The 27,636-nt window shown below is 50.7% G+C and overlaps 1 protein-coding gene across 1 annotated transcript in view; it reads right to left on the reverse strand.

The window, feature by feature from the left end:
* Positions 1–26,840, reverse strand: part of LOC137332243 (15-hydroxyprostaglandin dehydrogenase [NAD(+)]-like) — a 77,225-nt gene extending 50,385 nt beyond the window's left edge. The window contains exons 1-4 of the mRNA XM_067995935.1: positions 26,661–26,840; positions 9,289–9,412; positions 8,454–8,560; positions 2,688–2,784 (exon numbers count right to left, since the gene is read on the reverse strand). Coding sequence (XP_067852036.1) covers positions 2,688–2,784; positions 8,454–8,560; positions 9,289–9,412; positions 26,661–26,753 — 421 coding nt within the window. The 5' untranslated portion in view covers positions 26,754–26,840. The remainder of the gene's footprint in view (positions 1–2,687; positions 2,785–8,453; positions 8,561–9,288; positions 9,413–26,660) is intronic.
* Between the last annotated feature and the right edge of the window lie 796 nt (positions 26,841–27,636).

The following is a 27,636-nucleotide window of genomic DNA, read 5'->3' on the forward strand; positions in this document are numbered from 1 at the left end:
GCACCGACACTGCGCTCCGACACTGCGCTCTGACACTGCGCTCTGACACTGCGCTCCGACACGGCACCGACACTGCGCTCTGACACGGCACCGACACTGCGCTCTGACACTGCGCTCCGACACGGCACCGACACTGCGCTCCGACACTGTGCTCTGACACTGCGCTCCGACACGGCACCGACACTGCACCGACACTGCGCTCCGACACTGCGCTCCGACACTGCACCGACACTGGGCACCGACACAGCGCTCCGACACTGCACCGACACTGCGCTGATACTGGGCACCGACACTGCGCTCCGACACGGCACCGACACTGGGCACCGACACTGCGCTCCGACACTGGGCACCGACACTGGGCACCAACACTGGGCACCGACACTGCACCGACACTGCGCTGATACTGGACACCGACACTGCGCTCCGACACTGGGCACCGACACTGCGCTCCGACACGGCACCGACACTGCGCTGATACTGGGCACCGACACTGCGCTCCGACACAGCACCGACACTGCGCTCCGACACGGCACCGACACTGCACCGACACTGCGCTCCGACACTGCGCTCCGACACTGCGCACCGACACTGCGCTCCGACACGGCACCGACACTGCGCTGATACTGGGCACCGACACTGCGCTCCGACACTGGGCACCGACACTGCGCTCCGACACTGGGCACCGACACTGCGCTCCGACACTGCACCGACACTGCGCTCCGACACTGGGCACCGACACTGCACCGACACTGCGCTCCGACACTGAGCTCCGACACGGCACCGACACTGCGCTCCGACACTGCGCTCCGACACTGCGCTCCGACACTGCACCGACACTGCGCTCCGACACTGCGCTCCGACACTGCGCTCCGACACTGCGCTCCGACACGGCACCGACACTGCGCACCGACACTGCGCTCCGACACTGGGCACCGACACTGGGCACCGACACTGCGCTCCGACACTGGGCACCGACACTGCACCGACACTGCGCTGATACTGGGCACCGACACTGCACCGACACTGCGCTCCGACACTGGGCACCGACACTGCGCTCCGACACGGCACCGACACTGCACCGACACTGCGCTCCGACACTGCGCTCCGACACGGCACCGACACTGCGCTCCGACACGGCACCGACACTGCGCTCTGACACTGCGCTCCGACACGGCACCGACACTGCGCTCTGACACGGCACCGACACTGCGCTCTGACACTGCGCTCCGACACGGCACCGACACTGCGCTCCGACACTGCGCTCCGACACGGCACCGACACTGCACCGACACTGCGCTCCGACACTGCGCTCTGACACTGCGCTCCGACACGGCACCGACACTGCGCTCTGACACGGCACCGACACTGCGCTCTGACACTGCGCTCCGACACGGCACCGACACTGCACCGACACTGCGCTCCGACACTGCGCTCCGACACTGCGCTCCGACACTGCACCGACACTGGGCACCGACACAGCGCTCCGACACTGCACCGACACTGCGCTGATACTGGGCACCGACACTGCGCTCCGACACGGCACCGACACTGGGCACCGACACTGCGCTCCGACACGGCACCGACACTGGGCACCGACACTGGGCACCGACACTGCGCTGATACTGGGCACCGACACTGCGCTCCGACACTGGGCACCGACACTGCGCTCCGACACGGCACCGACACTGCGCTCCGACACTGCGCTCCGACACTGCGCTCCGACACTGCGCTCTGACACTGCGCTCCGACACGGCACCGACACTGCGCTCCGACACTGCGCTCCGACACTGCGCTCCGACACGGCACCGACACTGCACCGACACTGCGCTCCGACACTGCGCTCCGACACTGAGCTCCGACACTGGGCACCGACACTGCGCTCCGACACTGCGCTGATACTGGGCACCGACACTGCGCTCCGACACAGCACCGACACTGCGCTCCGACACGGCACCGACACTGCGCTCCGACACTGCGCTCCGACACTGCGCTCCGACACTGCGCTCCGACACTGCACCGACACTGCGCTCCGACACTGCGCTCTGACACTGCGCTCCGACACGGCACCGACACTGCGCTCCGACACTGCGCTCCGACACTGCGCTCCGACACTGCACCGACACTGCGCTCCGACACTGCGCTCCGACACTGAGCTCCGACACTGGGCACCGACACTGCGCTCCGACACTGCGCTCCGACACGGCACCGACACTGCGCTCCGACACTGCGCTCCGACACTGCGCTCCGACACGGCACCGACACGGCACCGACACTGCACCGACACTGCGCTCCGTCACTGCGCTCCGACACTGCACCGACACTGCGCTCTGACACTGCACCGACACTGCGCTCTGACACTGCGCTCCGACACAGCACTGATACGGGGCACCGACCCCCCAACTTGTCCCGTTCTCATTGGGTGCAGGGTAATTAAATCGGGGCTAAGTTTTCTGTGGAACTCTAAACAGAGCAGTTAAATTACACAGCTCGTCAGCAGCCAGAGCAGACCCATGCAGAGGAGGATTTCACACTGAAATGGCTCTCGACAGTTATTATTGTAGAAATAAAACACTCTTATTGCCTTTGAAACTGTAATTTGTTCTAAGTAGGTTTCCAACACAGTATCCTCATGGAACGCAATATACATCACATGTTCACTGATAAACATTGTTCCTCCACTGATTTACCTGCCATGGAGGCAACGTTAACAATCACTCCTCCGGAACCTCCATTCTCTTTGCTCATGTGCTGAAGCCCCAAATAGGTTCCTTTGATCACACTGATCTGCAATACAGGAAGCAAGTACAAGAATCACCAGAGTACAGGCACAGTCAGCTAACAAAGAACAGGTATTAAAGTACAGACATGTACAGGCAGCAGCAGAACACAGCCATCAGACTTCCAGCATTTACAGGCTGCATCAGAATACAGACAATAGCAGAACACAGGTTATACAGGAAATAGCAGAATACAAATACATACAGGCAATAGCAGAGTACAGGTACATACAGGCAATAGCAGAGTACAGGTACATACAGGCAATAGCAGAGTACAGGTACATACAACCATCTTCAGCCAGAAATGCCAAGTGGATGATCCATCTCGGCCTCCTCCCGATATCCCCACCATCACAGAAGCCAGTCTTCAGCCAATTCGATTCACTCCACGTGATATCAAGAAACAGCTGAGTGCACTGGATACAGTAAAGGCTATGGGCCCCAACAACATCCCAGCTGTAGTACTGAAGACTTGTGCTCCAGAACTAGCTGTGCCTCTAGCCAAGCTGTTCCAGTACAGCTACAACACTGGCATCTACCCGACAATGTGGAAAATTGCCCAGGTATGTCCTGTCCACAAAGAGCAGGACAAATCCAATCCGGCCAATTACCGCCCCATCAGTCTACTCTCAATCATCAGCAAAGTGATGGAAGGTGTCGTCGACAGTGCTATCAAGCGGCACTTACTCACCAATAACCTGATCACCGATGCTCAGTTTGGGTTCTGTCAGGACCACTCGGCTCCAGACCTCATTACAGCCTTGGTCCAAACATGGACAAAAGAGCTGAATTCCAGAGGTAAGGTGAGAGTGACTGCCCTTGACATCAAGGCAGCATTTGACCGAGTGTGGCACCAAGGAGCCCGAGTAAAATTGAAGTCAATGGGAATCAGGGGGAAAACTCTCCAGTGGCTGGAGTCATACCTAGCACAAAGGAAGATGGTAGTGGTAGTTGGAGGCCAATCATCTCAGCCCCAGGACATTGCTGCAGGAGTTCCTCAGGGCAGTGTCCTAGGCCCAACCATCTTCAGCTGCTTCATCAATGACCTTCCCTCCATCATAAGGTCAGAAATAGGGATGTTCGCTGATTATTGCACAGTGTTCAGTTCCATTCGCAACCCCTCAAATAATGAAGCAGTCCGAGCCCGCATGCAGCAAGACCTGGACAACATCCAGGCTTGGGCTCATAAGTGGCAAGTAACATTCACGCCAGATAAGTGCCAGGCAATGACCATCTCCAACAAGAGAGAATCTAACCACCTCCCCTTGACATTCAACGGCATTTCGATCGCTGAATCCCCCACCATCAACATCCTGGGGGTCACCATTGACCAGAAACTTATCTGGACCAGCCATATAAATACTGTGGCTACGAGAGCAGGTCAGAGGCTGGGTATTCTGCGGCGAGTGACTCACCTCCTGACTCCCCAAAGCCTTTCCACCATCTACAAGGCACAAGTCAGGAGTGTGATGGAATACTCTCCACTTGCTTGGATGAGTGCAGCTCGAACAACACTCAAGAAGCTCGACACCATCCAGGACAAAGCAGCCCGCTTGATTGTCACCCCATCCACCACCCTAAACATTCACTCCCTTCACCACCGGCGCACTGTGGCTGCAGTGTGTACCATCCACAGGATGCACTGCAGCAACTCGCCAAGGCTTCTTCGACAGCACCTCCCAAACCCGCGACCTCTACCACCTAGAAGGACAAGAGCAGCAAGCACAGGGGAACAACACCACCTGCACATTCCCCTCCAAGTCACACACCATCCCGACTTGGAAATATATCGCCGTTCCTTCATCGTCACTGGGTCAAAATCCTGGAACTCCCTTCCTAACAGCACTGTGGGAGAACCTTCACCACACAGACTGCAGCGGTTCAAGAAGGCGGCTCACCACCACCTTCTCAAGGTCAATTAGGGATGGGCAATAAATGCCGGCCTCGCCAGCGACGCCCACATCCCATGAACGAATAATTTTTAAAAAGCCAATAGCAGAGTACAGGTACATACAGGCAATAGCAGAGTACAGATACATACAGGCAATAGCAGAGTACAGGTACATACAGGCAATAGCAGAGTACAGGTACATACAGGCAATAGCAGAGTACAGGTACATACAGGAAATAGCAGAGTACAGATACATACAGGCAATAGCAGAGTACAGGTACATACAGGCAATAGCAGAGTACAGATACATACAGGCAATAGCAGAGTACAGGTACATACAGGAAATAGCAGAGTACAGGTACATACAGGCAATAGCAGAGTACAGGTACATACAGGCAATAGCAGAGTACAGATACATACAGGCAATAGCAGAGTACAGGTACATACAGGAAATAGCAGAGTACAGGTACATACAGCCAATAGCAGAGTACAGGTACATACAGGCAATAGCAGAGTACAGGTACATACAGGCAATAGCAGAGTACAGGTACATACAGGAAATAGCAGAGTACAGGTACATACAGGAAATAGCAGAGTACAGGTACATACAGCCAATAGCAGAGTACAGATACATACAGGAAATAGCAGAGTACAGGTACATACAGCCAATAGCAGAGTACAGGTACATACAGCCAATAGCAGAGTACATAGGAACATAGGAACAGGAGGAGGCCATTTAGTCCCTCGAGCCTCTTCTGCCATTCAATGAGATCATGGCTGATCTGTGACCTAACTCCATATGCCCGTCTTAGCCCCATATCCCTTAATACCTTTGGTTAACAAAAATCTATCAATCTCAGATTTAAAATTAACAATTGAGCTAGTATCAACTGTTGTTTGTGGAAGAGAGTTCCAAACTTCTACCACCCTTTGCGTGTGGAAGTGTTTCCTAACTTCACTCCTGAAAGTCCTGGCTCTAATTTTTAGGCTGCATCCCCTAGTCCTAGACTCCCCAACCAGCGGAAATAGTTTCTCTCTGTCTATCCTTTCAGTTCCCCTTAATAACCTGAAAAATTCGATCAAATCGGAGCGGAGCTACAGGCGGGAGCGGACCTGGGAGAGAGCGCAGGACTCGGAGACTAATAAAGGCCCAGGCTCGAAGGCCTACCCGCACTCGGAGCGGAGCTACAGGCGGGAGCGGACCTGGGAGAGAGCGCAGGACTCGGAGACTAATAAAGGCCCAGGCTCGAAGGCCTACCCGCACTCGGAGCGGAGCTACAGGCGGGAGCGGACCTGGGAGAGAGCGCAGGACTCGGAGACTAATAAAGGCCCAGGCTCGAAGGCCTACCTGCACCTATAAGACATAAGGAAAGGGCATACATAAAGGTAAAAAATGGCACAGATCCTGGCAAATGGGAAAGATACAAAGATCAACAAAGGGTCACAAAACAGATAGTAAGTGCTACAAAAGGAGAGTATGAAAAGAAACTTGCAAGGGATATCAAAACCAATACGAAGAACTTTTATAGTCACATTAGGAAAAAGAGGGTGGTCAGGAGCAGTGTTGGCCCCTTAAAAACTGAAAGTGGGGATACTATCATTGACAATGGGGAAATGGTGGACATGTTGAATAATTACTTTGCGTCAGTATTTACAGTAGAGAAAGAGGATAGCATGCCGGAAATCCCAAGAAAACTAATATTGAATTGGGGACAGGGACTCAATAAAATTAACATAAGAAAAGCAACAATAATGAAGAAAATAATAGCACTAAAGAGTGACAAATCCCCAGGACCAGATGGTTTCCATCCCAGAGTTTTAAAGGAAGTAGGTGAGCAGATTGCAGATGCCCTAACTATAATCTTTCAAAGTTCTCCAGATTCAGGAACTGTCCTTCTAGATTGGAAAATTACACATGTCACTCCGCTTTTTAAGAAAGGAGAGGGAAACCAGGGAATTATAGACCAGTTAGCCTAATATCTGTTGTGGGGAAAATGCTGGAGTCTATAATTAAGGATAGGGTGACTGAACACCTCGAGCATTTTCAGTTAATCAGAGAGAGCCAGCATGGATTTGTGAAAGGTAGGTCGTGCCTGACAAACCTGATTGAATTTTTTGAAGAGGTGACTAAAGTAGTGGACAGGGGAATGTCAATGGATGTTATTTATATGGACTTCCAGAAGGCATTTGATAAGGTCCCATATAAGAGACTGTTAGCTAAGATAGAAGCCCATGGAATCAAGGGAAAAGTACGGACTTGGTTAGGAAGTTGGCTGAGCGAAAGGCGACAGAGAGTAGGGATAATGGGAAGGTACTCACATTGGCAGGATGTGACTAGTGGAGTCCCGCAGGGATCTGTCTTGGGGCCTCAATTATTCACAATATTTATTAACAACTTAGATGAAGGCATAGAAAGTCTCATATCTAAGTTTGCCGATAACACAAAGATTGGTGGCATTGTAAGCAGTGTAGAGGAAAACATAAAATTACAAAGCGATATTGATAGATTAGGTGAATGGGCAAAACTGTGGCAAATGGAATTCAATGTAGACAAATGTGAGATCATCCACTTTGGATCAAAAAAGGATAGAACAGGGTACTTTCTAAATGGTAAAAAGTTAAAAACAGTGGATGTCCAAAGGGACTTAGGGGTTCAGGTACATAGATCATTGAAGTGTCATGAACAGGTGCAGAAAATAATCAATAAGGCTAATGGAATGCTGGCCTTTATATCTAGAGGACAAGAGTACAAGGGGGCAGAAGTTATGCTGCAACTATACAAAACCCTGGTTAGACCGCACCTGGAGTACTGTGAGCAGTTCTGGGCACCGCACCTTCGGAAGGACATATTGGCCTTGGAGGGAGTGCAGCGTAGGTTTACTAGAATGATACCCGGACTTCAAGGGTTAAGTTACGAGGAGAGATTACACAAATTGGGGTTGTATTCTCTGGAGTTTAGAAGGTTAAGGGGTGATCTGATCGAAGTTTATAAGATATTAAGGGGAACGGATAGGGTGGATAGAGAGAAACTATTTCCGCTGGTTGGGGATTCTAGGAGTAGGGGGCACAGACCAAATTCCCTTAAAGTGCGAGTGCAGGAAGATAAAACATGAAAAAGGGCAACAGCATTTATAAACCGGGTGTAGAGGGCAAGACAACAGTTAGGCCCCTGTTAGAGGACAGTGTGCAGCTCTCGGCCCTCCTCATAGAATGGTCCTTTGAGCCATGGAGAGCGAACAGTGTCGATGATGCCAGGGGTGAGAAGCTGGGGTGTATTCCCAGAATTGCATCCATCAACCAACATCCCAGACTCTTCCATCACCAGCCCTGCGACAAGGCGGGTCCATCATCATCATCATCAGCATCATCATCATCCCTGAGGCCCCTCTCCTTCCCCTCCCCACCCTCCTCCCGTTTCCCTCCCCTGCCCCCTCCCTTCCCTGTCCCTTCCCTTCCCCCTCCCCACTCCCCCTGCTCCCCCTCCCGCCACCCTCCCCCCCCCTCATCCATCCCCCTCTCCCTCCCCCTCTCCCTCCACCCCCCTCCCCCACCACCTCTCCCTCCACCCTCCCTCCCTGTCCCCCTCTCCCTCCCTCTCCCTCCACCCGCCCTCCCCCTCCCTGTCCCCCTCACCCACCCCCCTCCCGTTTCCCTCCCCTGCCCCCTCCCTTCCCTGTCCCTTCCCTCCCCCCTCCCCACTACCCCTCCCCTCACCCTCCCCACTCCCCTCACCCTCCCCCTCGCTCCCCCCCTCCCCCCCGGTGCGGAGTTGCTATAACACGTACCAGGTTCACACTGATGCATTTCTCCCAGTTCCCTTCTTCAAAGATCCCAGCATTGTTGCAAACAATGTCCAGCCTCTTAAACTTGTCAAGAGTTTTACTGAAAGAATCTGGAACAAATGGTTTGTAAAGATTAGAGTGCCCGGGACCTGAGCTTCCTGCACTGAGTGAGACAGAAATTCACCAAACACTTTACTCAGAGAGTAACTCACTGTCTGGAACACGATACGTGTGAATAATTGGGGCAAGTTTTGTGACCTTTGCCCCAAAAAGACAGGAAAATGGGTGGGCGGGACATTCCCAGAATTCCACCCATTTTCCCTGGATTGGCAGCTGTTGGGAGCCCAAAAAACTAGTGGTGGGTTAGGACAAGGAGGCTCAGGGCATCCTGTAAAACTGGGGGGCGAGGGGAGGTCAGCAGAAGGTCATTGAGGAGCTCTGAGATCAACCGTCCGACCCCGCTCTCCAGTAACAGCCAAAGGTCCTGAGGCCCAAACCAGATGCACAGGATCCAGTTGCTGACCCAGTACAGTCTGAGGGTGGAATCTGGCCCCTTCAGTACGAATGGTCAGTCTCACACCAGGCTGTACACTTACCCACTGAGCCATCGGACTGTCGGGAACAACACTCTTTGTTCATTATATTTAATTATATTGTAACGCAGGAATTAGTTCCTTAATCTCGACAGTTCCAACTCCCTTTGACCTATCTCTCGACCTCTACAAGCAGAGGGAATCGTTTTGAGGGGAGAATGAGGAAGAATTTGTGTTTCAGAAACCAGGCAGTCACTTCGAGCAGGTCCAGGGGATGTTGTTAAGATAAAAGTTTGTGTCTGTACCTTTCAGCTGACTCTCAGACGTCACATCACAGGGAAGGAACAAAATGTTCTCGGCTCCATAGACTTGTTCAAACGCTGTTTTAGTGGCTTCACCGCCTGCTATGTTGGCATCCAGCAGGCTCACCTAAAGGAGGTCAAAACAAGGTTTCACAAGGAAATTAGAGACACATGCAAGAAAGGTACAACTATAATCATGGGTGACTTTAATCTACATATAGATTGGTCAAACCAAATTAGCAATAATACTGTGGGGGAGGAATTCCTGGAGTATGTACGTGATGGTTTTCTAGACCAATACGTTGAGGAACCAACTCGAGAACAGGCGATCCTAGACTGGGTATTGTGCAATGAGAGGATTAATTAACAATCTTGTTGTGTGGGGTCCCTTAGGGAAGAGTGACCATAACATGATAGAATTCCTCATTAAGATGGAGAGTGAAGTAGCTGAATCCGAAACTAGGGTCCTGAATCTAAATAAAGGAAATTACGAAAGTATGAGGTGTGAGTTGGCTATGATAGATTGGGGAACTTTACGAAAAGGGATGATGGTGGATAGGCAATGGCTAATATTTAAAGAACGTGTGCAGGAATTACAACAATTATTCATTCCTGTCTGGCGCAAAAATAAAACAGGAAAGGTGGCTCAACCGTGGCTTACAAAAGAAATTAGGGATAGTATTAGATCCAAAGAGGAGGCATATAAAATTGCCAGAAAAAGCGGCAAGCCTGAGGATTGGGAGCAGTTTAGAATTCAGCAAAGGAGGACAAAGAGATTGATTAAGAGGGGAAAAATAGAGTATGAGAGTAAACTAGCAGGGAACATAAAAACTGACTGTAAAAGCTTCTATAAATATGTCAAGAGAAAAAGATTATTGAAGACAAATGTAGGTCCCTTACAGTCAGAAATGGGGGAAATTATAATGGGGAACAAAGAAATGGCAGAACAATTAAACACATACTTTGGTTCTGTCTTCACAAAGGAGGATACAAATAACCTCCCAGAAATGTTCGGGAACCAAGGGTCTAGTGAGAGGGAGGAACTGAAGGAAACCAGTATTAGTAAAAAAATAGTGCTAGGGAAATTAATGGGGCTAAAGGCTGACAAATCCCCAGGGCCTGATAATCTACATCCCAGAGTACTAAAGGAAGTGTCCCTGGAAATAGTGGATGCATTGGTGATCATCTTCCAAAATTCTATAGGCTCTGGAACAGTTCCTACAGATTGGAAGGTGGCAAATGTAACCCCACTATTTAAAAAAGGGGGTAGAGAGAAAACAGGAAATTACAGACCAGTTAGCCCAACATCAGTAGTGGGGAAAATGCTAGAGTCTATTATAAAAGATGTGATAACAGAACACTTGGAAGGCATTAACGGGATTGGACAAAGTCAGCATGGGTTAATGAAAGGGAAATCATGCTTAACAAATCTACTGGAGTTTTTTGAGGATGTAACTAGTAGAATAGATAGGGGAGAACCAGTGGATGTGGTGTATTTGGATTTTCAGAAGGCTTTTGATAAGGTCCCACACAAGAGGTTAGTGTGCAAAATTAAAGCACATGGGATTGGGGGGAATATACTGGCATGGATTGAGAATTGGTTGACAGACAGGAAACAGAGAGTAGGAATAAACGGGTCTTTTTCCGGGTGGCAGGCAGTGACTAGTGGGGTACCGCAGGGATCAGTGCTTGGGCCCCAGCGATTCACAATATATATCAATGATTTGGATGAGGGAAGTAAATGTAACATTTCCAAGTTTGCGGACGACACAAAGCTGGGGTGGAATGTGAGCTTTGAGGAGGATGCAAAGAGGCTCCAATGTGATTTAGACAAGTTGGGTGAGTGGGCAAGAATATGGCAGATGCAGTATAATGTGGATAAATGTGAGGTTAACCACTTTGGTTGTAAAAACTGAAAGGCAGATTATTATCTGGTGATAGATTGGGAAAAGGGGAGGTGCAACGAGACCTGAGTGTCCTTGTACACCAGTCGCTGAAAGTGAGCATTCAGGTGCAGCAAGCAGTTAAGAAGGCGAATGGTATGTTGGCCTTCATTGCAAGAGTATTTGAGTACAGGAGCAGGGATGTCTTAGTGCAGTTGTACAGGGCCTTGGTGAGACCACATCTGGAGTATTGTGTGCAGTTTTGTTCTCCTTATCTGAGGAAGGATGTCCTTGCCATGGAGGGAGTGCAACAAAGGTTTACCAGACTGATTCCTGGGATGGCAGGACTGACGTTTGAGGAGAGATTGGGTCGACTCGGCCTATATTCACTAGAGTTTAGAAGAATGAGAGGTGATCTCATCGAAACATAGAAAATTCTAACAGGACGAGACAGACTAGATGCAGGGAGGATGTTCCCGATGGCTGGGGAGTCCAGAACCAGGGGTTACAGAGATGAGGAGAAATTTCTTCCCTCAAAGGGTGGTGAAACTGTGGAATTCTCTCCCACAGAAGGCAGTGGAGGCCAAGTCATTCGATGTATTCAAGAAGGAGATCGATATATTTCTTAATGCTAAAAGGATCAAGGGATATGGGGAAAAAGCGGGAACAGGGTACTGAGTTAGACGATCAGCCATGATCATTTTGAATGGCGGAGCAGGCCCAAAGGGCCGAATGGCCTACTCTTGCTCCTATTTTCTACGTTTCTATGTTAATCCAAAAGACTTTTATTTCAAGGACTTTCTAGTACAGGCTGAGGGCTCTGCATTACAATATAATTAAACATAATTAAAAGAGCATTCTCACTGCTGTGCCCTCTATACGAGCTGCACCAGAGTCCAAAAGTCCCAGAGTCTGAGGGTTCGAAGTCCCAGAGTCCCAGAGCCTCAGGATCCAAGAATCCCAGGGTCCAAGAGTCCCAGGGTTCCAGAGCCTGAGAGTCCCAGAATCCCAGCGTCTCAGAGTCCCGGAGTCCAAGAGTCTCAAAGCCCGAGAGCCCAAAAGTCCCAGAGTCCCAGAATTCCAGAGCCTGAGACTGTTTTTTCATTCATTCATGGGATGTGGGCGTCGCTGGCGAGGCCGGCATTTATTGCCCATCCCTAATTGCCCTTGAGAAGGTGGTGGTGAGCCGCCTTCTTGAACCGCTGCAGTCCGTGTGGTGAAGGTTCTCCCACAGTGCTGTTAGGAAGGGAGTTCCAGGATTTTGACCCAGCGACGATGAAGGAACGGCGATATATTTCCAAGTCGGGATGGTGTGTGACTTGGAGGGGAACGTGCAGGTGGTGTTGTTCCCATGTGCCTGCTGCCCTTGTCCTTCTAGGTGGTAGAGGTCGCGGGTTTGGGAGGTGCTGTTGAACAAACCTTGGCGAGTTGCCGCAGTGCATCCTGTAAATGTACACACTGCAGCCACAATGCGCCGGTGGTGAAGGGAGTGAATGTTTAGGGTGGTGGGTGGGGTGCCAATCAAACGGGCTGCTTTGTCCTGGATGGTGTCGAGCTTGTTGAGTGTTGTTGGAGCTGCACTCATCCAAGCAAGTGGAGAGTATTCCATCACACTCCTGACTTGTGCCTTGTAGATGGTGGAGAGGCTTTGGGGAGTCAGGAGGTGAGTCACTAGCCGCAGAATACCCAGCCTCTGACCTGCTCTTGTAGCCACAGTATTTACGTGGCTGGTCCAGTTAAGTTTCTGGTCAATGGCGACCCCCAGGATATTGATGGTGGGGGAGTCGGAGATGGTAATGCCGTTGAATGTCAAGGGGAGGTGGTTAGACACTCTCTTGTTGGAGATGGTCATTTCCTGGCATTTGTCTGGCGCGAATGTTACTTGCCACTTATCAACCCAAGCCTGGATGTTGTCCAGATCTTGCTGCATGCGGGCACGGACTGCTTCATTATCTGAGGGGTTGCGAATGGAACTGAACACTGTGCAATCATCAACGAACATCCCCATTTCTGACCTTATGATGGAGGGGTCATTGATGAAGCAGCTGAAGATGGTTGGGCCTAGGACACTGCCCTGAGGAACTCCTGCAGCAATGTCCTGGGGCTGAGATGATTGGCCTCCAACAACCACTACCATCTTCCTTTGTGCTGGGTATGACTCCAGCCACTGGAGAGTTTTCCCCCTGATTCCCATTGACTTCAATTTTACTCGGGCTCCTTGGTGCCACACTCGGTCAAATGCTGCCTTGATGTCAAGGGCAGTCACTCTCACCTCACCTCTGGAATTCAGCTCTTTTGTCCCTGTTTGGACCAAGGCTGTGATGAGGTCTGGAGCCGAGTGGTCCTGGCAGAACCCAAACTGAGCATCTTCCAACCCCTTCCATCACTTTGATGATGATTGAGAGTAGACTGATGGGGTGGTAATTGGCCGGATTGGATTTGTCCTGCTTTTTGTGGACAGGACATACCTGGGCAATTTTCCACATTGTCGGGTAGATGCCAGTGTTGTTGCTGTACTGGAACAGTTTGGCTCGTTTTGGAGCACAAGTCTTCAGCACGACAGCTGGGATGTTGTCGGGGCCCATAGCCCTTGCTCTATCCAGTGCACTCAGCCATTTCGTGATATCACGTGGAGTGAATCGAATCGGCTGAACACTGGCTTCCGTGACGGTGGGGATATCGGGAGGAGGCCGAGATGGATCATCCACTCGGCACTTCTGGCTGAAGATGGTTGCAAACGCTTCAGCCTTGTCTTTTGCACTCACGTGCTGGACTCAGCCATCATTGAGGATGGGGATGTTCACAGAGCCTCCTCCTCCCGTTAGTTGTTTAATTGTCCACCACCATTCACGACTGGATGTGGCAGGACTGCAGAGCTTTGATCTGATCCGTTGGTTGTGGAATCGCTTAGCTCTGTCTATAACATGTTGCTTCCGCTGTTTAGCATGCATGTTGTCCTGAGTTGTAGCTTCACCAGGTTGGCACCTCATTTGTAGGTACGCCTGGTGCTGCTCCTGGCATGCTCTTCTGCACTCCTCATTGAACCAGGGTTGATCCCCTGGCTTGTTGGTAATGGTAGAGTGAGGAATATGCCGGGCCATGAGGTTACAGATTGTGCTGGAATACAATTCTGCTGCTGCTGATGGCCCACAGTGCCTCATGGATGCCCAGTTTTGAGCTGCTAGATCTGTTCTGAATCTATCCCATTTAGCACGGTGGTAGTGCCACACAACACGTTGGATGGTGTCCTCAGTATGAAGACGTGACTTCATCTCCACGAGGACTGTGCGGTGGTCACTCCTACCAATACTGTCATGGACAGATGCATCTGCGACAGGTAGATTGGTGAGGACGAGGTTAAGTAGGTTTTTCCCTCGTGTTGGTTCGCTCACCACCTGCCGCAGGCCCAGTCTGGCAGCTATGTCGTTCACGACTCGGCCAGCTCGGTCAGTAATGATGCTACCGAGCCACTCTTGGTGATGGACATTGAAGTCCCCCAATCAGAGTACATTTTGTGCCCTTGCTACCCTCAGTGCTTCCTCCAAGTGGTGCTCAACATGGAGGAGGACTGATTCATCAGCTGAGGGAGGACGGTAGGTGGTAATCAGCAGGAGGTTTCCTTGCCCATGTTTGACCTGATGCCATGAGAATACATGGGGTCCAGAGTCAATGTTGAGGAGTCCCAGGGCCACTCCCTCCTGACTGTATATCACTGTACCACCACCTCTGGTGGGTCCGCCCTGCCGGTGGGACAGGACATACCCAGGGATGGTGATGGAAGAGTCTGGGACGTTGGCTGAAAGATATGATTCTGTGAGTATGGCTATGTCAGGCTGTTGCTTGACTAGTCTGTGGGACAGCTCTCCCAATTTTGGCACAAGTCCCCAGATGTTAGTGAGGAGGACTTTGCAGGGTCAACTGGGCTTGGTTTGCCGTTGTCGTATCCGGTGGTCCGATGCCGGGTGGTCCGTCCGGTTTTATCCTTCTTGTGACTTTCTGTAGCGAGATTGTAACAACTGAGTGGCTTGCTTGGCCATTTCAGAGGATGTTTAAAAATCAACCACATTGCTGTGGGTCTGGAGTCACATGTAGGCCCAGAACAGGTAAGGACGGCAGGTTTCCTTCCCTGAAGGTCCCAGAGCCCGAGAGCCTCAGTTTCCCAGACCCTCAGTGTCCCAGTGTCCCAGAGCCCCAGAGCCCCAGTGTCCTAGAGCCTCAGTGTCCCAGTGTCCCAGAGCCCCAGTGTCCCAGAGCCCCAGTGTCCCAGAGCCCCAGTGTCCCAGAACCCCAGTGTCCCAGAACCCCAGTGTCCCAGAGTCCCAGTGCCTCAGAGCCCCAGTGTCCCAGAGCCCCAGTGTCCCAGAGCCCCAGTGTCCCAGTGTCCCAGAGCCCCAGTGTCCCAGAACCCCAGTGTCCGAGTCCCAGTGCCCCAGAGCCCCAGTGTTCCAGTGTCCCAGAGCCCCAGTGTCCCAGAGCCCCAGTGTTCCAGTGTCCCAGAGCCCCAGTGTCCCAGAGCCCCAGTGTCACAGCGCCCCAGTGTCACAGCGCCCCAGTGTCACAGCGCCCCAGTGTCCCAGTGTTCCAGAGCCCCAGTGTCACAGCGCCCCAGTGTCCCAGAGCCCCAGTGCCCCAGTTCCAGTGTCCCAGAGCCCCAGTGTTCCAGTGTCCAAGAGCCCCAGTGTCCCAGAGCCTGTGTCCCAGTGTCCCAGAGTCCCAGTGTCCCAGAGCCCCAGTGTTCCAGTGCCCCAGTGTTCCAGTGCCCCAGTGTCCCAGAGCCCCAGTGTCCCAGAGCCCCAGTGTCCCAGAGTCCCAGTGTCCCAGAGCCTCAGTGTCCCAGAGCCCCAGTGTCCCAGTGCCTCAGTGTCCCAGAGCCCCAGTGTCACAGTGTCCCAGAGCCCCAGTGTCCCAGAGCCCCAGTGTCCCAGAGCCCCAGTGTCCCAGTGCCCATGAGCCCCAGTGTCCCAGAGCCCCAGTGTCCCAGTGTCCCAGTGCCCCAGAGCCCGTGTCCCAGAGCCCCAGTGTCCCAGAGCCCCAGTGTCCCAGAGCCCCAGTGTTCCAGTGTCCCAGAGCCCCAGTGTTCCAGTGTCCCAGAGCCCCAGTGTCCCAGTGCCCCAGTGTTCCAGTGCCCCAGTGTTCCAGTGCCCCAGTGTCCCAGTGTTCCAGAGCCCCAGTGCCCCAGTGTCCCAGAGCCCCAGTGTCCCAGAGCCCCAGTGTCCCAGAGCACTCCACCTCACAGGATCCTGGCTCCCACCATCTACATCTCTTAACTCAGGATCTACAGGTAAATCCGGTTGACAGAGTCACAGATCTGGGGGGGACTCCCCTCTTTGAGGTACAGTTACAGTGAAAGGAGGGACGGTGACATCCACCTACCCCTCCGTATCCATCTTCACGACCCCCACCCCCCCACCATGGCTCGACCCATGTTCCTGTCTGGAAGCTCATTAAGTCTACCTGGTGGGCTTGGGGGGATTCCAGCCCTCAGGAATTAGATAAAGCAACAGACGGATCTATGTTTCTATATGTGGGAAGTAATAAGAGGTGCAATAGTGGATATGCAAAAGAGATTTCAAAACTAACAGTAACATTTTTTATAAATATATGAAGAGAAAGAGAGTGGTAAAGTGGAATGTGGGCCCATTAAAGACAAGTGCAGGAGAGACTATAATGGATCATGATTGGATGGCAGACTTGTTATCTGTTTTCACAGTGGAGGAAGCGGACAAAATACCAGCAGTACGAGGGAACCAAAAAATAAACCAAGGGGATGAACTTAGTGGATTTAATATAAGTTTTTTTTAAATGGTAATGGAGAAAAAAACAGGACTTAAGATAGACAAATTGCTGAACTGTGCTTTCCCTCCAAAGTCCTCGAACATATTGTTGCCTCCCAAATCTGTGATCATCTTTCCCGCAACTCCATGTTTGAATCTCTCCAATCAGATTTCCGCCCCTGCCACAGTGCTGAAATGGCCTTTATCAAAGTCACAAATGACATCCTCTGTGACTGTGACCGTGGTAAACTCTCCCTCCTCATCCTCTGTGACTGTGACCGTGGTAAACTCTCCCTCCTCATCCTGTGACTGTGACCGTGGTAAACTCTCCCTCCTCATCCTGTGACTGTGACCATGGTAAACTCTCCCTCCTCATCCTCTGTGACTGTGACCATGGTAAACTCTCCCTCCTCATCCTGTGACTGTGACCGTGGTAAACTCTCCCTCCTCATCCTGTGACTGTGACCATGGTAAACTCTCCCTCCTCATCCTTCTCGACCTGTCTGCAGCCTTTGACACATTGACCACACCCTCCTCCTCCATCGCCTCTCCTCCATCGTCCAGCTGGTGGGACTGCACTCACCTGGTTCCATCCTTATCTATCCAGTCAGTGCCAGAGAATCACCTGCAATGGCTTCTCTTCCCACTCCCGCACCATTACCTCTGGAGTCCCCCAAGGATCTATCCTTGGCCCCTCCTATTTCTCATCTAAATGCTGCCCCTCGGCGACATCATCCGAAAACACACCATCAGATTCCACATGTAGGCTGACGGCCCCCAGCTCTACCTCACCACCACCTCCCTCGACCCCTCCACTGTCTCTCATTTGTCACACTGTTTGTCCGACATCCAGTAATGCATGAGCAAAAATTTCTTCCAACTAAATATTGGGAAGACCGAAGCCACTGTCTTTGGTTCCCGCCACAAACTCTGTTCCCCAGCCACCGACCCCATCCCTCTCCCTGACCACTGTCTGAGACTGAACCAGACCATTCGCAATCTTGGCCTCCCATTTGACCTTGAGCTAAGCTTCCGACCCCATATCCGCTCCAGCACCAAGACCGCCTACTTCCACCTCCATAACATCACCCGTCTCCGCCCCCTGCTTCAGCTCATCCGCTGCTGAAACCCTCACCCATGCCTTTGTTACCTCTAGACTTGACTATTCCAATACTTTCCTGCCCGGTCTCCCATCTTCCACCCTCCATAAACTTGAGCTCATCCAAAACTCTGCTGCCCGTATCCTAACTCGCACCAAGTCCCGTTCTCCCATCACCCCCTGTGCTCCCAGTCCGGGAAAACCTCAATTTTAAAATTCTCATCTTTGTTTTCAAATCCCTCCATGGCCCTCGCCCCTCCCTATCTCTGTGACCTCCTCCAGCCCTACAACCCTCCGAGATCTCTGCACTCCTACAATTCTTGCCTCTTGCCCATACCCGATTTCCATCGCTCCACCATTGGCGGCCGTGCCTTCAGCTGCCTGGGCCCTAAGCTCTGGAATTCCCTCCCTGAACCTCTCCACCTCTCTCTCCTCCTTGGCCACAGGGGATGTGCCAGAGGACTGGAGAACCGCTAATGTAGTACCATTATTCAAGAAGGGGAGTAGGGAAAAATCGGGGAACTACAGGCCAGTGAGCCTAACATCAGTGGTAGGAAAATTATTGGAAAAAATTCTGAAGGACAAAATTAGTCTCCACTTGGAGAAGCAAGGATTAATCAGGGATAGTCAACATGGCTTTGTCAAGGGAAGATCATGTCTGACTAATTTGATTGAATTTTTTGAGGGGGTGACTAGGCGTGTGGATGAGGGTAACGCAGTGGATGTGGTATACATGGATTTCAGTAAGGCCTTCGATAAAGTCCCGCACAGGAGACTGGTCAAGAAGGTACGAGCCCATGGAGTCCAGGGTGCCTTGGCACTTTGGATACAAAACTGGCTTAGTGGCAGAAGGCAGAGGGTGATGGTCGAAGGTTGTTTTTGTGACTGGAAGCCTGTGGCCAGTGGGGTACCACAGGGATCTGTGCTGGGGCCCTTGCTGTTTGTGGTCTACATTAACGACTTGGATATGAATGTAAAAGGTATGATCAGTAAGTTCGCTGATGATACAAAAATTGGTAGGGTGGTAAATAGCGAGGAGGATAGCCTCAGTCTGCAGGACGATATAGATGGGTTGGTCAGATGGGCAGAACAGTGGCAAATTGAATTTAACCCGGAAAAGTGCGAGGTGATGCACTTTGGAGGGACTAACAAGGCAAGGGACTACACAATGAATGGGAGGACCCTAGGCAAGACAAAGGGTCAGAGGGATCTTGGTGTGCAAGTTCACAGATCCCTGAAGGCGGCGGAACAGGTAGATAAGGTGGTAAAGAAGGCATATGGGATACTTGCCTTTATTAGCCGAGGCATAGAATATAAGAGCAAGGAGGTTATGATGGAGCTGTATAAAACACTGGTTAGGCCACAGCTGGAGTACTGTGTGCAGTTCTGGTCGCCGCACTACAGGAAGGATGTGATCGCTTTGGAGAGGGTGCAGAGGAGATTCACCAGGATGTTACCAGGGCTGGAGCGCTTCAGCTATGAAGAGAGACTGGGAAGATTGGGTTTGTTTTCCTTGGAGCAGAGGAGGCTGAGGGGGGACATGATTGAGGTGTACAAAATTATGAGGGGCACAGATAGGATGGATACTAAGGAGCTTTTTCCCTTCGTTGAGGGTTCTATAACAAGGGGACATAGATTCAAGGTAAAAGGCGGGAGGTTTAGAGGGGATTTGAGAAAGAACTTTTTCACCCAGAGGGTGGTTGGAGTCTGGAACTCACTGCCTGAGAGGGTTGTGGAGGCAGGAACCCTCACAACATTCAAGAAGCATTTGGATGAGCACTTGAAATGCCATAGCATACAAGGCTACGGACCAAATGCTGGAATATGGGATTAGATTAGACAGGGCTGATGGCCGGCGCGGACACGATGGGCCGAAGGGCCTCTATCCGTGCTGTATAACTCTATGACTCTATGAGTCTCTAAGACGCTCCATAAAACCTACTTCTTTGACCAAGGTTTTGGTCACCTGTCCTAATATCTCTTTATGTGGCTCAGTATCAAATTTTGTTTGATAATCGCTCCTGTGAAGCACCTTGGGACATTTTACAATGATAAAGGGGCAAAATAAATGTGAGTTGTTGTTGTTGTTGTTGTTGTTTCCACCCCGGGGTATTAAACGAAACCTGTGAGCAAATCACAGATGAGTTGCTCATCATTTTCCAAAGCTCTCCAGATTCAGGAATTGTGCCTTTTGGATTGGAAAATTGCAAATGTTACTCCATTGTTTAAGATGGGAGGGAGGCAGAAACTAGAAAACTACAGGCCTGTCAGTTTAACATCCCTTGTGGGGAAGTTACTGGAATCTATCATCAGAGACAGAGAGATTGAGACTTGGACAAGTATAATCTGATGAAAGAGAGTCAGCGTGGATTTGTGACAGATAGGTCACATCTGATTAATCTAGTTGATTTTTTTGAGGAGGTCATTAATGAGGTAGATAAGGGAGTGTCTACGGATGTTGTCTATATGAACTTCCAGAGGGCATTTGATAAGGTTCCACACAAGAGATTATTACCAAAAATGAGAGTGCAAGAAATTGGAAGCAATCTTGTGACACAGGTTTGTAATTGGTTAGAAGGTAGGAGACAGAGAGTGGGGATAAAGGGAAAGATCTCTGATTAGAGGGATGTGAGGGGTGGTGTTCCCCGGGGATCTGGACTGGAGTTTCAACTTTTCATCACATACATCAACGATTTGGATGAAGGAACAGTTTAGAAGGTTGAGGGGTGATCTAGTCGAGATGAATAAAATGATAAAGGGATTCAATAGGGTAGATACGGAGAAACTATTTCCTCTGATGGGGGAGTCCAGAACAAGGGGGAATAATCTTAAAATTAGAGCCAGGCCGTTTAGGAGTGAAATCAGGAAGCATTTTTCATGCAAAGGGCAGTGGAAATCTGGAATTCTCTCACCCAAAATGCTGTGAATACTGGGGGACGATTGGAGCTTTGAAGACAGAGATAGATGTTTGTTGGGTAAGGGTATCGAGGGATATGGAGCTAAGGAGGGAAAATGGAGTTGAGATACAAATCAGCCATGATCTAATTGAATGACAGAACAGGTTTGATGGGCTGAATGGCCTCCTCCTGTTCCTATGTTCCAAAGTACACTTCTACAGAGGCTAAAACAACAGCCTCTCACTTTAACAATGACTCGAAAGTGGGTCAGGTCCAAGTTGCAGTCCATGAGGCCAGTTTAGACATTGGGGATTCACGATGTCACGCCTGCTTCTCCACCCAGTTAGAAACTGAGAAAGACTCCGAGTCTCCACCTCCCACACGCCCTGTCTGTTCATTGGTTGGGATTAAAGGTTAAGGACGCTAAATTGGGCCGTGTTGCGCCTTTTGTTTCAGCGCTACACGGCCTCTCCAACATCCAAGATGGCGTCTTGGATGCGCAAGCACGTTTCCCGTGTGACGTGCGCCGGACGCCATCTTGGTATAGGAGTTAGCGCAGGCGCAGATAACGAACACTGGAATCATGTAAAGTCGAGAGAAAATGGCTTCAATCAGTGTGCAACGCTGATTTAAAGTGATGGACACCATTTTGGGACTTAACGCTCAACTCAACGCAAAGTCTTAATCCCGACCATCTGAACGTGTCTGAGAGTGCCTGGAGGACCCCACACAAAGGGATCATGCAGGATTTACAGGTTAGTGGCTGGATTATTGCTTCTGGCTACTGGGATATTTGTAACTGTTTTTGGAGGTCTCCTAGACTTCAATATTAGGACGTGGGGATATAGCCTAACATTTAGAGCCAGGACGTGCAGGAGTGAAGTTAGGAAATGCTTCTACACGCAAAGGGTGGGAGACGTTTGGAATGCTCTTCTGCAGACGGCAGCTGATGCTAGCTCACTTGTGAATGTTAAATCTGAGATTGAAAGATTTCTGTGAACCAAGGGTATTAATCATAGAAGTTACAACATGGAAACAGGCCCTTCGGCCCAACATGTCCATGTCGCCCAGTTTATACCACTAAGCTCGTCCCAATTGCCTGCACTTGGCCCATATCCCTCTATACCCATCTTACCCATGTAACTGTCCAAATGCTTTTTAAAAGACAAAATTGTACCCACCTCTACAACTGCCTCTGGCAGCTCGTTCCAGACACTCACCACCCTTTGAGTGAAAAAATTGCCCCTCTGGACCCTTTTGTATCTCTCCCCTCTCACCTTAAATCTATGTCCCCTCGTTATAGACTCCCCTGCCTTTGGGAAAAGATTTTGACTATCTACCTTATCTATGCCCCTCATTATTTTATAGACTTCTATAAGATCACCCCTTAACCTCCTACTCTCCAGGGAAAAAAGTCCCAGTCTATCTAACCTCTCCCTATAAGTCAAACCATCAAGTCCCGGTAGCATCCTAGTAAATCTTTTCTGCACTCTTTCTAGTTTAATAATATCCTTTCTATAATAGGGTGACCAGAACTGGACACAGTATTCCAAGTGTGGCCTTACTAATGTCTTGTACAACTTCAACAAGACATCCCAACTCCTGTATTCAATGTTCTGACCAATGAAACCAAGCATGCCAAATGCCTTCTTCACCACCCTATCCACCTGTGACTCCACTTTCAAGGAGCTATGAACCTGTACTCCTCGATCTCTTTGTTCTATAACTCTCCCCAACGCCCTACCATTAACGGAGTAGGTCCTGGCCCGATTCGATCTACCAAAATGCATCACCTCACATTTATCTAAATTAAACTCCATCTGCCATTCATCGGCCCACTGGCCCAATTTATCAAGATCCCGTTGCAATCCTAGATAACCTTCTTCACTGTCCACAATGCCACCAATCTTGGTGTCATCTGCAAACTTACTAACCATGCCTCCTAAATTCTCATCCAAATCATTAATATAAATAACAAATAACAGCGGACCCAGCACCGATCCCTGAGGCACACCGCTGGTCACAGGCATCCAGTTTGAAAAACAACCCTCCACAACCACCCTCTGTCTTCTGTCGTCAAGCCAATTTTGTATCCAATTGGCTACCTCACCTTGGATCCCGTGAGATTTAAACTTATGTAACAACCTACCATGCGGTACCTTGTCAAAGGCTTTGCTGAAGTCCATGTAGACCCCGTCTACTGCACAGCCCTCATCTATCTTCTTGGTTACCCCTTCAAAAAACTCAATCAAATTCGTGAGACATGATTTTCCTCTCACAAAACCATGCTGACTGTTCCTAATCAGTCCCTGCCTCTCCAAATGCCTGGAGATCCTGTCCCTCAGAATACCCTCTAACAACTTACCCACTACAGATGTCAGGCTCACCGGTCTGTAGTTCCCAGGCTTTTCCCTGCCGCCCTTCTTAAACAAAGGCACAACATTTGCTACCCTCCAATCTTCAGGCACCTCACCTGTAGCTGTCGATGATTCAAATATCTCTGCTAGGGGACCCGCAATTTCCTCCCTAACCTCCCATAACGTCCTGGGATACATTTCATCAGGTCCCGGAGATTTATCTACCTTGATGCGCGTTAAGACTTCCAGCACCTCCCTCTCTGTAATATGTGCACTCATCAAGACATCACTATTTATTTCCCCAAGTTCCCTAACATCCATGCCTTTCTCAACCGTAAATACCGATGTGAAATATTCATTCAGGATCTCACCCATCTCTTGTGGTTCCGCACATAAATGACCTTGTTGATCTTTCAGAGGCCCTACTCTCTCCCTCGTTACTCTTTTGCCCTTTATGTATTCATAGAAGCTCTTTGGATTCTCCTTTGCCTTATCTGCCAAAGCAATCTCATGTCCCCTTTTTGCCCTCCTGATTTCTCTCTTAACTCTACTCCGGCAATCTCTATACTCTTCAAGGGATCCACTTGATCCCAGCTGCCTGTACATGTCATATGCCTCCTTCTTCTTTCTGACTAGGGCCTCAATCTCCCGAGTCATCCAAGGTTCCCTACTTCTACCAGCCTTGCCCTTCACTTTATAAGGAATGTGCTTACCCTGAACCCTGGTTAACACACTTTTGAAAGCCTCCCACATACCAGACATCCCTTTGCCTGCCAACAGACTCTCCCAATCAACTTCTGAAAGTTCCTGTCTAATACCATCAAAATTGGCCTTTCCCCAATTTAGAATTTTAACTTTTGGGCCAGACCTATCATGCTCCATAGCTATCTTAAAACTAATGGAATTATGATCACTGGTCCCAAAGTGATCCCTCACTAACACTTCTGTCACCTGCCCTTCCTTATTTCCCAAGAGGAGATCAAGTTTTGCCCCCTCTCGAGTCGGGCCATCCACATACTGAATGAGAAATTCCTCCTGAATACACTCAACAAATTTCTCTCCATCCAAGCCCCTAATGCAATGGCTGTCCCAGTCAATGTTGGGAAAGTTAAAGTCCCCCACTATTACCACCCTATTTTTCTTGCAGCTGTCTGTAATCTCCTTACATATTTGCTCCTCAATTTCCCGTTGACTATTTGGGGGTCTGTAGTACAATCCTATCAAAGTGATCTCTCCCTTCTTATTTTTCAGTTCTACCCATATAGACTCAGTGGGCGAACCCTCGGATATATCCCCTCTCACTACTGCCGTGATGTTCTCCCTAATCAAGAACGCAACTCCCCCTCCTCTCTTACCTCCTGCTCTATCGTTCCTATAGCATCTGTACCCTGGAACATTGAGCTGCCAGTCCTGCCCCTCCCTTAGCCATGTTTCGGTAATAGCTATAACATCCCAGTCCCATGTACCCATCCATTAAGGGATATGGGGCTAAGGCGGGTATATGGAGTTAGGTCACAGGTCCGCCACGATCTCACTGAATGGTGGAAGAGGCTCGAGGGGCTAAATGCCACGGCCACTTGCTGCCTCTTGATATGCGCCACCTTCTCCTGCAAGAAAACGGGACGTGTGATTGGGTGATATGCCTGTCATGGTTGAATAGCTGCCAGTGTGTGTGGCCTGTGAGTTGTGGGTGGGCAGCTTGAAACAGTGGTAATGTGTAAGGGTGAGAGGAAGCATCTGATTGGAATAGTTGAGTACTGATGGAGAGAGTTTGTTGGTATGTGGGTGATGGGGGTGTAGTCCGTGGAGCAGTTGGTCGGAGACGCCACTCGACAGTTGACCTCACTCACCTTGACCACTCATGTCAAAGCATTGAACTCCTTCCTGCACTGCATCCATGTTCATGATGCTGTGCCCCTGGCATTGACTTCGTCCCCCGCTGCCTCCCACTGCCTTTTGAGTATATGTCTGGAGGGCCTCTTGCCCCCCCACCCCCCCGCGGATATAGGATGTCCCTCCTTCTGTCCACCTCTTGCACCAAGGCCTCTAGTGCATCAGCAGAGAACCTTGGTGCATGGACTCTCGCAGGCCTGGTACCAACTCAGATCGGCAGATTGGTGAGGTCTGTTGTGCAGATTGGAGGATGTGGGATTTAGTGGTGCACAACCTTTATTCAATATTTTAACATAACTCATCAGTGTGTAAACATAGGGATGGGACCCGCATCTGTGTTTTACGTGTGCGATGTCTGATCTCCGTTCAGACAGTAGGCTGTTATTTTCAGCAAATAACAGGTACCAGCTCCCTTTAAGAGATTTCTAAGAAACATCCTTCCTCCCTTTAAGAGATTGGGCTCCCCTGGTGGTGGACAGTGTGAATTACATTGATTCCAGGTACAAGGCGGGAAATGGACGCGGGGCAGGAGGCGGCTGTTCGCGCCTCGCGTTCCCTGCGCCCAAAACAGACCCGTCTCCAAATTTAGCCCCTGAGCCGGCGAACTTGTGGTCAGATTCAGACTGGAGGAAAATCAGCAACTTGTGTCTGGTGAAGATTTTTACAGCGAGAGATCGGAGCGGAACCAACAATCGGAAAATAAACTCCGTCCCCTGGAGCCTTTCCTCGGCCCAGTGTCTCAGGTCAGAGGCACAGAAAGAGGTTTAAACAGGGCGGGAGCAATTTTAACAACAAAACCCATCGACCGAAAGTGGATTTACAGCCACTCGCTGTTACTCATTACTCGATATTACTCGATATTAATTACTCGATATTAATTACTCGATATTAATTACTCGATATTAATTACTCGATATTACTCGATATTAATTACTCGATATTACTCGATATTAATTACTCGATATTAATTACTCGATATTACTCGATATTAATTACTCGATATTACTCGATATTAATTACTCGATATTAATTACTCGATATTACTCGATATTAATTACTCGATATTAATTACTCGATATTACTCACCCTGATTTCTATCAGTGGGTCGGACAGGGTGTGAAGCCGGTCCCACCTGAGCGGGCGGTTTCGGGTGATTGATCCCGGAGCCGGGATCCGGTGACCGGCTCGGACCCCGCCCCCCGTGCCCCCTCCCCCCCCCCCCCCCTCCCCGCCCCCGGTCCCCCCCCGTGCCCGCCCCTCGGTCCCCCCCCCTCCCCGCCCCCGGTCCCCCTCCCCGCCCCCGGTCCCCTCCCCCCCCGTGCCCCCTCCCCGCCCCCGGTCCCCGCCCCTCGGTCCCCCTCCGTCCCCTCCCCGTGCCCCCTCCCCCCCCGGTACCCTTCCCCTCCCCCTCGGTCCCCCGTGCCCCCCCCCGTGCCCCCTCCCCCCCGGGATTAAGAGAGAGTTCGCGTTACCTTCGCCCCATTCGCCAGTAATGTTTCCGTCACCACTTTCCCGATGCCCTGAGCCGCTCCCGTCACCAGCGCGACTTTCCCGCCCAGCTCCATTCTCGGGAATCACTTCGCTCCGTGACCGTGGGGAAAAGGTCAGCAAATGTCCGGGATCAGTGAACAAGGCAACAGGCCCAGGGGGAGGAGACCGACCGCCTCCCAATCTCATCAAATGGCAGTCTCTCCTCCCCCTTCCTCCTCCCTTCCCTCCTCCCCCCTTCCTCCCTCCCTCACCCTCCCCTCCCTCCCCCCTCACCCCCTCCTCCCCCCTCCCTCACCCTCCCTCCTCCCTCCTCCCTCACCCTCCCCTCCCTCCCCCCTTCCCCCCTCACCCTCCCCTCCCCTGACCCTCCCTCCTCACCCTCACCCTGACTCACCCCCCCCCCCCCCGCTCCTTGCACAGGGCGGGCAGATTGGATCGAGAAACATACTTTGCCTTTAAACCAATCAAACATGTCCAAGTTTGATAAAGGGAGAGGTTTCGGCTTTAATATTAACGTTTATTTTGCTGGTTCCTGTCCGGTGGGGTTTTGCTCCCACATAACACAGAGCATTGGTCGCATTTTCTCTCTTTACTTCCTGGCTTCTCTTCTGCTTTGAAATCCTTTCAGTGTCAGCAGTGTCCCTGTTCACCAAACTGACAGCAGGGAATGGGGAACTGGTTTAACTGCATTAAAGTGGCACCACTCACCTCACACAACCCCTTTCCAGCAGCACATTACATAGAATCACACAGAATGTACAGCACAGAAACACGCCATTCGGCCCAACTGGTCTGTACCGGTGTTTATGCTCCACACGAGCCTCCTCCCTCCCAACTTCACGGTGCTAGTTTGCTGGTAGTGCTCATAATTTAGTCAGATTTAGCATAGTTATCAAAAAGAACAAAAATAGAACAGGAGTATAAGTTCTAAATCGGGGAAAGGCCAATTTTACTAAG

This window comes from Heptranchias perlo, chromosome 14 (assembly GCF_035084215.1).
Source record: "Heptranchias perlo isolate sHepPer1 chromosome 14, sHepPer1.hap1, whole genome shotgun sequence".
NCBI lineage: Eukaryota > Metazoa > Chordata > Chondrichthyes > Hexanchiformes > Hexanchidae > Heptranchias > Heptranchias perlo.